This window comes from Diospyros lotus, chromosome 8 (assembly GCF_014633365.1).
Source record: "Diospyros lotus cultivar Yz01 chromosome 8, ASM1463336v1, whole genome shotgun sequence".
Taxonomy (NCBI): domain Eukaryota; kingdom Viridiplantae; phylum Streptophyta; class Magnoliopsida; order Ericales; family Ebenaceae; genus Diospyros; species Diospyros lotus.
In genome coordinates this window covers 4,298,476-4,309,801 of record NC_068345.1, presented here as the reverse complement: position 1 = coordinate 4,309,801, position 11,326 = coordinate 4,298,476, and the positions used below count along the sequence as shown (strand labels likewise).

Below are 11,326 nucleotides of genomic sequence, written 5' to 3'. Positions count from 1 at the left end.
CATAAGCTTAGTCAATATATTTCTAAACCTAGGAAGCCTTGTCTTGATTCGGCACATAATTTGTTGAGATATCTTAAGGCCTCTCTTGGACAAGGATCGTTTTTTTCTACTTCTTATTCTTTGCAGATCCGAACCTTCTCAGATGCTAATTGGGGTTCTTATCTGGACACTAGGCATTCCATTACGAGCTTTTGTATTTTCCTTAATGATTCTCTAATTTCTTGGAGGGCGAAGCAAAGCTTCGTGTCTCACTCATTTGTTGAGGCTAAGTATAGGGCTCTTGCTTTTACAACCAGTGAGGTTGTGTGGCTGCATCAACTTCTTACCAATTTGCAAGTTTCTCCTATAACTCATGTTCTCTTATTTTTTGATAATCAGGTTGTGGTTCATATTGCATCCAACTCGATTTTCCATGAGTGCACCAAGCACATAGAGTTGGATTGTCATTTTGTTTGGGAAAAGTTGCAAGTTTGTGTTTTCACTATTGCCTATTCGATCTGCTTATCAATTGGCTAACATGTTCACCAAGCCTTTACTAGCACCTCGGCTATCTCATTTATTGGCCAAGATAGCTCTTCTTGATATTCATAGTCCATCTTAAGGGGGAGTATAGATTTAGTGTGTATTTTTCGGTTCGATTTTGTTGCTGTTGTATATTTTATTTCCTATTGTATGTTGTAGCTGTTGGTTAGTTGTTATTTGGTTTAGTTAGTTGTTATTGTTGGTTTAGTTACTCTATTTTGTATTTAAGTTGGCTTTCTCGAGGTTGTCCTCTCAAGCAATGAATCGAGATATTCTTTTCATTTCACATTCTAAAAATTTGTAATCGAAATATATATTTTATAAATTTTTAAGTACTTATACAGTGCATGATTCATAAACTACTCCACCTATCTTGTGAAGTTGTCAAAAGATATAGCCCATGGTGCCTTTTACATGTAAAGATCGCAATGATGCACCCACTACTGATTCTATTAGCCGACTCAAAATCCAATCTCATTCTAAAGATTCCACCTTCTACCCTTGATGGGAAATTCTTAATTTGCAATGCCTTAGTGGTGAAAACTTGCAAATAGTAATATTCAAATGTGATTAAGCACGTGAAATATGCGTTTATGTAAAGAAGACACATCAAGATCACCAAAGATACAGTAAATTGTGTACTTTTATGGTTTTAAACTTTGGTTTTGTTTTTTTTTTCTTTTCTTTGCTAATTTCAACTTCAATTGAATGAGAAAGAGCGAGCGTACAAATTATAGCAATTGCAAAGGAATTGAGAATTGTGAAAACCCTTGACAATTTGTATTTTTTTTTCCTAATCGACGCATCCCCCCCCCCCCCCCCCCCCCCCCCCCCCCCCGTTTTTTTTTTATAAGAAGCAAAAGAAATTTATTAACCTTTGTGGTTCTAATTAAGTTTTCTTGGTTTATTACTCTTCGTACATAATGTTTCCATGTGGATTTGGGGCCAAGTTAGGTAGCTTAACTTGTTATAAAACTGGTCTCTGAAAGATAAAACTGCCCTAAGCAAATGTTTTCTACCACATATATCATATGTTTCCATGCGTTTATGGTTGGCTTATATATGTGGTAGAACAGTTACTTAAGTAGCCTAATTTGCTTTTATTTACAGTGATATAAAACTGCCATCTGAAAGAGGAAAATGCACCAAAGTGAAACTCAGACGAGTTGAAAAATAAGCAGGGAAACATATCATCCTGCAAAAGAAAATTAAACAGTCACACTAAGTAACTGTTCTACCACATATAATAAGCCAATTATAAAAGCAAAAAACATAACAGAAAAGCATGGCAAAGCTAATATATTATTTTATATGTTGTTATTGGTTGTAAATATTAATGTGTTTGTAATAAATCTATGTGGAATCATGGAGTGTTAGTCCTATCCTATTTATGTTTTGTTTTTTAAAAAAGGATGAGATTAGATAATTAAAAGACATTGCGATTACTAATTGATCATGCCTAACTTGTTACTTCACCTACAAAATTAAGCAAGATGTGACTAAGAACTCAATTAAATCACAAAATTAGTCAATACCAAGTACTGTTTATAAGTTTAATTATATATTTTTAAAGTTTCTATAATAACATTTTTAGTAACTTCACTTCTCAAATACAAAGGAATCACACGAGACGTAAAAAAATAAAAAAAGCGTAAAGACTCCTAGAATTCAAAACTTGATCACATGGAGCCCACCATAGATTAGCTACTTGCACTAGAACACCACCCTGGTGGCCCTATATATATAGATGTTCCAAATGGAAGTTGAAGGAAGGCCAAACACAGGGCAAGAATGATAAAGTGCCCAGTAGGCCAAGTGATGGCCTCGTTGAAGACCAACAAGCCGTATCTGGGAGTCCTATTCATCCAGTTCGTCTACGCCGGCAGGTCAGTGTTTGCCAAGGCCGCCATTTCCAAGGGCATGAACCCTTACGTTTTCGTGGCCTATCGCCAAGCCTTTGCATTTGTTGTCTTGGCCCCATTCGCCATCTTCTTTGAGAGGTAATTTATTTCATTTCCAGCTTGGTTTCTCTCTTCTTTTGGTTTTTTGATGATAAATTCTGCCAAATTTCCAACTTTAACTATTTGCAGCCACAAGTCTGCCTCACTGTCATTCAACTTGCTCTGCAAGATCTTCTTCGTTTCTTTATTTGGGTACGTACTTATGAATGCTAATTAATTCGGCTTGATTTAAATGTTACATATGTATGCAAATCTTCAGCTAAATTAATATCTTTAATTAGCTTCATAATTAATCATGTCATGAAGAACGTACTCTTTTCAGGATCACAGTGAGCTTAAATCTGGACTCTCTGTCGATGGAGTATGCGTCGGCGACATTCACGGTGGCCATCAGCAACACTGTTCCGGCCATTACCTTCATCATGGCTCTCCTCTTAAGGTGTATATATATAGTGTGTGTATGCTTAGAGAGAGTGATGTTTGTGGGCTGATATATATGATGATGATGATGATGATGATGATGATATTGCATGCAGGATGGAGAGCATTGCCATAAGGGAATGGCATGGAGTGGCGAAGCTTGTGGGATCCATAGTGAGCCTTGGGGGTGCCATGGTCTTCATCTTGATTAAAGGCCCTCCAATTTATTCACTGGGCAGCCGCCACAAGGAGCTTTCATCAGCAGCGCCATCTCCATCTAATAATTCAGATTCCAACTACTCCAGAGGAGACTGGCTAAAGGGCTCTATTGCCTCTGTCACTTCCAACATTGTTTGGTCTTTTTGGATCATCATGCAGGTTCTCCTCTCTCTTTCATCGAAGAAACATGACTTTTAGTTCGCCCTTATTCAGGTGTAATTATTAAAGGAGGGGCAGCTCTTCATTCATATATATCTCTTCAACTGAAAATCAATGAATAAATGATGTCTCTTGGAACTACAACCAACTCGATGCATACTGAGTTGCTTTTACTAGAAAATATTCAGCATTGGTAGCTGAAGATTTAATGTTGGCTCGACGACTTGTACGGTGTTTTAATCCAGGCTCCTCTAACGAAACAATATCCTGCAATATTGCGACTGACGGCGTTGCAGACCTTCTTCAGCTGCATACAGTCAATGGTTTGGGCGGCGGCCGCGGAGAGAAACATATCGTCGTGGAAGCTTGGCTGGGATATTAATCTTCTCTCAGTCATCTACTGTGTAAGAGTGGCCTGCAATTAAGTACTCTTTTTCTATAACCCCCCGTCACAGAATTAATTAGAATTCCGATTCCTTTGAAATTGATTGGAAAGGGGGATGATGCGCAGGGGGTAGTGTTCACAGGGATCACTTACTGGTTGAGAATATGGGTGATAAACAAGAAGGGCCCCGTGTTTCTTGCTATGTTCACTCCATTGGCGCTTCTCACTACAGCTTTCTTATCTGCAGTCTTGTGGAAGGAATCCCTGCATTGGGGAAGGTTAACTTGCACCATCATGCTCATTGCTCATGCTTTATTTTTTATTTTTACAGAAAAAAAATTCTTCCAAACAGAATTCTTAAGTCCTCGGACTCATCCTCTACCCACACTTATGTGTAAATAATTTTTATTTTTATTTTAAATGCATATACTTTTGATCTAAAATATTTATATATTTATATAAAGAATTAATTTTTTCTAAGAAAATAAAAATTTTTAATGTTTATTTTTCGATCTTCAAATGATTTATTTTTCAATTTTTCTTTTTATATTATTTTATTTTTTGAAATTGTAGTAGTAATTTAAAATATGAGATGTTATGTAATAGGGAAAAAATATAATTAAAAATACAAAATTATTTTTAGCAATCAATTATTTTTAATACAATTATATAAATTGATCAAATAACAGAGTAAAGATGGGGAATCAAGTAAATTACTTGACGGGGTAGGAAAAATTAGAGAAAGTTGTATGATTCAAGTTGGACCATTGTTTTGTGTAAAATTTTTGAATAAAATGATCTGACGTGGTCTGTCGATGTCTATATTGGAAAAATTAGTCTCACTAAAATGATTGTAAAATATGGAATTACAGTTATATATATCACATCATTCGAGAGGCACTTTTTATAAAAAAAAAAATTATAAAAAATATGTCATTATTCCATGTAGAGATGTTAATGAGTCGTATTATTTTACATGAAAGCTTTGTATTAAACTTTGATTCCCTTTTTGATATTTGAATTTTGGTGTAATTTGGGCAGTCTATGTGGAGCTCTGTTGCTGGTTGGAGGGCTCTATGGCTACCTGTGGGGCAGACACCAAGAAGGGAAAGTTGAGAAGGAAGTAAAAAAGCCTGCAGAAACCACCCAAGAAACTGTGTGAGAGTGGTTTAAACACATCATCAGCAACTAATTCAATTGCTGGTTGGGTTATCTTGTCTTTGTTTGGTTACTGAGAAAATGGGGGAAAATTATGTTTGTCTTTCTTTGATTTTTTTTAATTTTCAACTTAATAATTTCTAAGAAAATAATTTCAATTTTCTAATTGAAGTTAATTTTAGAAAAAAAATTCAGTTTCTAATTTCAATTTTATAATTGAAGATGTCTTAACATTTAGTATTTCAGAAAGTCATAACATTTATTTTTAAAAAAATTAGAAAACATTAATTTGATGTTTTCTAATTCATAGTATAAAATTAAAAAATAAAAAACTAATTTTATTTTCTAATAAAAGATTTTAATTATTCAATATGAGATTAGATCTAGAGTTGGAAAACAAAAAAAAAAAATATATATATATATTTTCTATAACTAAATAAGTCCCAAAATTTTGTTACATTGATATATTTAAATGAAGCGACTCAATTATATCCATACATCAAAGAGAAAAAAATAATAAATTATATCATAGTTGTGACAATAGCTGATCATGAGATCACAAGCCACTCCTGAGAACCCTTTTAGAACAACTTATTGGCAACATAATTAATCATTATTAATCATCCATTAAACCTAAGTGCATAGAATAGTCACCCAAGCATCACTGAGACTAAAGAATTGAGTTCACATTTCAAACACGTAAGGTGCTGCTTTCAAATGTATAGAATTGTGCAAATTAAACACAATTTTGACACTTGCTTTTTAAGGATAGGTCTAATACATGTAACCTACCAAATTCATTGTCTTTATCTTGTGTTTGAATTATGCTTTATGCAACACCCCACCCGATCCAGGGTGCCTCAGGGAGCAAAGGGCTTTCCTCCTGGGAAGAATGTTTGATCATGATCAAGAATTGGTCATAGGGGTGATCGGGTTTGTAAATTGCACAATTCTCTCACTTACCAAGCTAAGGAAGCAAATGAGTAGCCGAAATGATGAAATCCTTCCTTGGTGAGTGCTCCCCTCGGACATGGCGTTATGGCGAAAAGGAGTTTCTTTCATGTTCTGCACTTGTGAATGCAAATCAAGTTGGATATATTCTATGCATACATAGCATATAATGCATCCTACACATACATATACATTGCAAAAGTCCTATATACAAGTGAAACTTAAGCTCGGTACACTACTCAAACTTAATCTTACAAATGAGCTCCTAGCTTCAGGCCAGCACAACAGTGTGTTCCTTAAAACTTAAACATAAACGTAAACCTAACATGATGGCATCGTAAGGCTTTCGAACTCAACAGTTGTCAAGCCTTGACTACTCATGCTTACCACTTACCGTGGTTGTCGGTGACCACCTCTTTCCCTCAAGAGGTTTCTGGATCCACTATTCCAGAGAAAAAAATAAACACACAACAAATAGAGTTGAGACAAACATGAGTGCGATGAACTCAATAAAGCATACCACAATTTTATGGGTACCAATGATCATTATAAGAAAAATGTATTTTAGCAATGGAATTTAGGAACAAAATTATTCCGTCGTTAATTTTTTAAAATAATTTTTAAATTTATCGATGGAAATTCAGTCACTAAAAATAAAAAAATTAAAATTTAGCAACGGGACCAACCCCGTCACTAAAAAAAAAATTTAAAAAACTTAAATAAAATAATTCAAATTTAGTGACGGGCTCAACCCGTCGCTAAAAAATAAAAAAATTAAAATTTACGGTAAAAAATTAAAAAAATAAATTAATTAAAATTTAGCGACGGGACCAATCTCGTCGCTAAAAAATAAAAAATAAAAAAATAAAATAAATAAAATTTAGCGATGGGCAAAATCCCGTCGCTACAAAATAAAAAAAAAAAATAATTAAAATTTAACGACTGGTCAACTCGTCGCTAAGAAATAAAAATAAATAATTAATTAATTAAAATTTAGCGACTGGGCCAATTCCGTCGCTAAAAAATAAAAAAATTAAAATTTAGCTACAGGCAAAGCCCCGTCGCTAAAAAATTAAAAAAATAAATAAATTAATTAAAATTTAGCAACGAGGCCAATCTCGTAACTAAAAAATAAAAAATAAAAAAAATTAAATAAAAAAATTAAAATTTAGTGATAGGGCCAACCGTCGCTAAAAATAAAAATAAATAAATAAAAAAATTAAAATTTAACGATGGGTCAATCCAGTCGCTAAAAAATAAAAAATAAAAAATACATAAATAAAATTAAATCAAAAAATTTAAATTTAGCGACAGGTGCTCCCGTCGCTAAAAAATAAAAAAAAAAAAATCAAAATATAGCGACGAGGTCACCTCGTCGCTACAAAAATAAAAAAGATTAAGTAAAAATTAAAAATTTTACATTTAAACATATCATAATAATTTTTACTAATATTAATATTAGTAAAAATTAAATTAATAATTTTTAAATATATTACAAATTAAAATTAAAATAAAAACATAATTTTTCACTGCTAATATAATAATAATTAATAAATTTTTATTTGAATTAATAATGAAATAAAATTAAAATTAATATTCATTTCCCTTTATTAACATTAATATTAAAATTAATATTATTAACTAAGTTTAAGAAATTTTGGTGTATAAATATAATTCTAAAATATTTGAAAGAGAATACTATAAATATATTTTATGTATAACAATAAATAAGAAGACTTCCAAATCGGCTAACTAACATGTGAAACTTGGTTATGAGAGGTTGGGGGTTCGAATTCGGTAGAAAACTTGAGAATAATAGTTGGGGGAGTAATATCCCAGTGTTGCCACGTGGCAAGTAGAGACGCAATCACGTGACGCACATAGGGGAGGTCGCGGGGCCTGATGCACGTTGAATTTTGAAATTTGGGGTTGAATTTAGCGACGGAATTAGTGACAGGTCAATTTTATTGCTAAAAAATAAAAAAAGTTAAATAAAAAATTTAAATTTAGCGACGGGCTAAACCCGTTGCTAAAAAATAAAAAAAATTAAATAAAAAAATTAAAATTTAGCGACGGGATCAACCCCATCGCTAAAAAATAAAAATAAATTGAATAAAATAATTCAAATTTAGCGATGGGTCAACCCCGTCGCTAATCCCGTCGCTGATTTCGTCACTAAAAAATACCCGTCGTTAAATTTCAGCGACTCCTTTTTTAGCTATAGAAAGGTACCCGTCATTAAATCCGTCGCTAAAAAATTAAGCGATAGAATTTGATGTTTTAGCGACGAAATTTTTCGTCACTAAAACGTTGATTTTTTGTAGTGGATGTGCAACATGAATACAATCTCATTTCAAAACACCATGTATGTTATCATGGGATCACTATACTAAGATGTGGCTTACGTGGAACAAACTATTGACCCTTCAACCATATTCTTAGATGGGTATTTGCTACGACAATAGCCAAGGAAAGAAAGAGGTGATAAGTCGGAGACAAGCCCAAATCATAAAAAAACACTCCCTATCCCCTTAATCATTCTCCCATTGTCTTTCTTTTTCATCCGAAGTAGAAACGAGAAAACGAGTCTTGAAATTCACAACCCTCTACAACGTAAATGGTCGATCGTTTCTATCAAGTTTCTACAAATTGCATTTAAACCTGTCATTAACTCTTAATGACCCTTTTATCATCTAATGATGAAACCGAGACCCAAGTTAACTCTTAATGACATGCTTGCCAACTCTTGACAATTGTTCCTATTTGTTTAATCATTGAACCTGATTCGTTAATTCTTAACGGTTACACCATTAACTCTTAATAATGATTACAACTTTCATCGCTTAGTCAACCACTACACCCGGATATGCATGTGACCTTCTACGTTCACTACTATGCAGCAATAGAGACATGTTAAACTCTTTGATGCTGACTAAACACTTTAGTCTACGATGAGGATCTCTCCATCTTCTCAATGCACCTCGAAAGACCTTGAATGACAACTAACATTATGTTAGGACGATTCTACCAATAATGAAATCTAACTTCTTTAAGAACTTATTTGGACTTCTGATTCCCATGTACTATAATCCTTCCATCGAACAACATCCCGATTGAGTGAGAGTCATGGACTGATCAAACTTACTAACTCGATAACTATGCCAAGAATCAGTGTGGTGTGATTGAGATGACACATCGAAACTTCTTTTGACATCGGAAACACTTTCCAATCAAGTGTACCCTGATTAAGGGTTTCTACAATCAAAATCACCATTGATTGCATAGGATGTTCACCTCACGTCGGAGGTCAACAAATTCCATTAGCTATCACCTGCCTCTATACGCCACTACACAGAGACCACACAGTATATTTCCCACCCGATAACCAAATGGTTCTTAGCAACGGTAAATCCCTAGCACTGACATACAAGACAATTGTGTTACTTCCGATCTAAGGGCCAGTAACACAATTAAAGCCTGTGATAAATCATTTATCCTCTCAGCCATATGATCTATCATATGCGTCAAATTCGGTAAATGTTCAATTAACGTCTACCCACATGTCTACTATATCAATCCCATGGAGTATGACATGTGACTCACCAGCCTTTATTATTAGTACCTCACACTAATAAAAGGTAATAGCACATATGTCAGTTCGTAATCGATTAATGATAGCCCACTTTTGAGAAATCTAAGGATTAGGAATATCTTTAAGAAATCCTTAACCCAAGAGTCTTTGTCATATATTCTTAACACTTAAGAATAAGAGTATCGTCAGGAAATCTAAAGGATCATTTATATGATTGATTGGAAAGGTATGAATGGAGATATGACATTAAAATATAAAAATATATTTTATTATATTTGCAACAATTACATCATTAGTCCCATAATTATAATTGCTAGATGCCATCTAAATCTAGCATTAGGACACCAACACTAACATAGCAATGGCACCACAATCCAAGAAAGGGGGTGAATTGGTTGTTTACAAACTTTAGCTTATTTTGAATTTTTTTTGCCTCAATGAGGATTTAGTGCTGAAAATATTGATTGATAGAAATACTTTAAAAGATAAATGCAATGAAATCAAAGGAAAAGAAGACACCATCAATTTTTAAGTGGTTCAACCAAATTAACCTAATCCACTACCTTAACTCCTTACTAAAAATTTCAAAAACTTCACTAAATCCTCCTACTTGATCAGAAGTAGGCTCTCTAGTTGCCAAGACTAGGAATTACAACCTCCTACTATCCAAGTAGGCCCTCTAGCACACTTGTTAGGAAAATACAACAAGAAATCAATAAGAGAGAATCTAAGAGATAAATCTCTCAATGACAAATTTTCTCAAAAATTATATGGTTTGAAAATAATAAATACAATGAAAGATCAAAGCCTTAAAGAGAAAATTTTGAACACTTTTGAGCACTTGAGAGTAGATGAGATAATAAATTCTCTAAGCTCTTTAGATGATCCACTAGCTTTTTATTTATAGTGCTTGACGAGTGCTTCTAAAAATATGGTTGTTAGTGGTAGTTGAGCTCATTTAATGAATTGCCAAACTAGCCGTTGGAGAAGTTTGCAAGAAAAATGATCAACAAATTCTAAGAATCGGTTGACAGGTTAGTTAAAAAATTTGAAAATCGATTGACATGAGAAGCTATAACAATTGACATGCTTGAAAAGTTGTCGATCACATTTGGCCTAGAGTTAACAAAATACTAGTTGTCAGCAAGGAACAAAGCAGTTGATAGTTTTTTAGAACTGGTTAGCAGCTTGTCCTTTGCTTTTTTTAAAAAAAGAAATTGTTCCATTTTCTCCAACACTTTAAATTTTTGTCCTTCGCTTTTTTTAAAAAATCATTCCAAGTTCACTTCTAAAATGTTCAAATTTGACCTTATTTTGGGGTCAGTGAATATATCCGCTACTTGATGATTTGTGTCAACAAATTCCAATTTGATGTCTCTTTTTTGTACAAGATCCCTAATGAAATGGTATTTCACCTCAATATGTTTAGTCCTAGCATGAAACATATGATTCTTAGTTAAAGATATAGCACATGTATCATCACATTTAATTGGAATGTTTTGAACTTTTATGCCATAGTCTTCAAGTTGATATTTCATCTATAAGATTTGTGCACAACAACTTTTAGTTGCAATATATTCAGTCTCAGTGGAAGAGACTGCAACGATATTTTGCTTCCTACTTGACCATGATACTAGAGAATTTCCTGAGAATTGACATGAGCCACTAGTACTCTTTCTATCTATTTTACAACCATCATAATCTGCATCGATATAGGCCACAAGATTTGATACAAATGTTAGCTTAAGAGAGGAGATGAATTAAGCTTTTCACCATTTTTAAAATATGAACTTAAATAAAAGAGATTCAAGTAAGAATGATACAATCATTGCAAGTTTACTTCTAAAATGTTCAAATTTGACCTTATCTAAGGGTTTTGTAAATATATCCGCGCTACAACAAATTTTGGTTTTCTCTATGAAATTTTTCATAGTTAAAAATTCAATTTTCGTAGCAAAA

The 11,326-nt window shown here is 33.2% G+C and overlaps 1 protein-coding gene across 1 annotated transcript; it reads left to right on the top strand.

Annotated features, from left to right (window-relative positions):
• Window positions 1-2,279: 2,279 nt before the first annotated feature.
• LOC127808835 (WAT1-related protein At1g43650-like) lies at window positions 2,280-4,931 on the top strand. The gene is made up of 7 exons (XM_052347489.1): window positions 2,280-2,522; window positions 2,613-2,675; window positions 2,806-2,922; window positions 3,020-3,281; window positions 3,527-3,685; window positions 3,793-3,944; window positions 4,708-4,931. The coding sequence occupies exons 1-7, from the start codon at window positions 2,314-2,316 to the stop codon at window positions 4,826-4,828; spliced, it is 1,083 nt and encodes a 360-aa protein (XP_052203449.1). The 5' UTR covers window positions 2,280-2,313; the 3' UTR covers window positions 4,829-4,931.
• The last annotated feature ends 6,395 nt before the right edge of the window (window positions 4,932-11,326 follow it).

Bases quoted from the DNA above. Each gene is read 5' to 3' on its own strand.
- LOC127808835 (XM_052347489.1), top strand. From the start codon at position 2,314: ATGATAAAGTGCCCAGTAGGCCAAGTGATGGCCTCGTTGAAGACCAAC. The intron at 3,282-3,526 runs GTTCTCCTCTCT...GTTTTAATCCAG, and splicing joins CTTTTTGGATCATCATGCAG to GCTCCTCTAACGAAACAATA. The intron at 3,686-3,792 runs GTAAGAGTGGCC...GATGATGCGCAG, and splicing joins TTCTCTCAGTCATCTACTGT to GGGGTAGTGTTCACAGGGAT.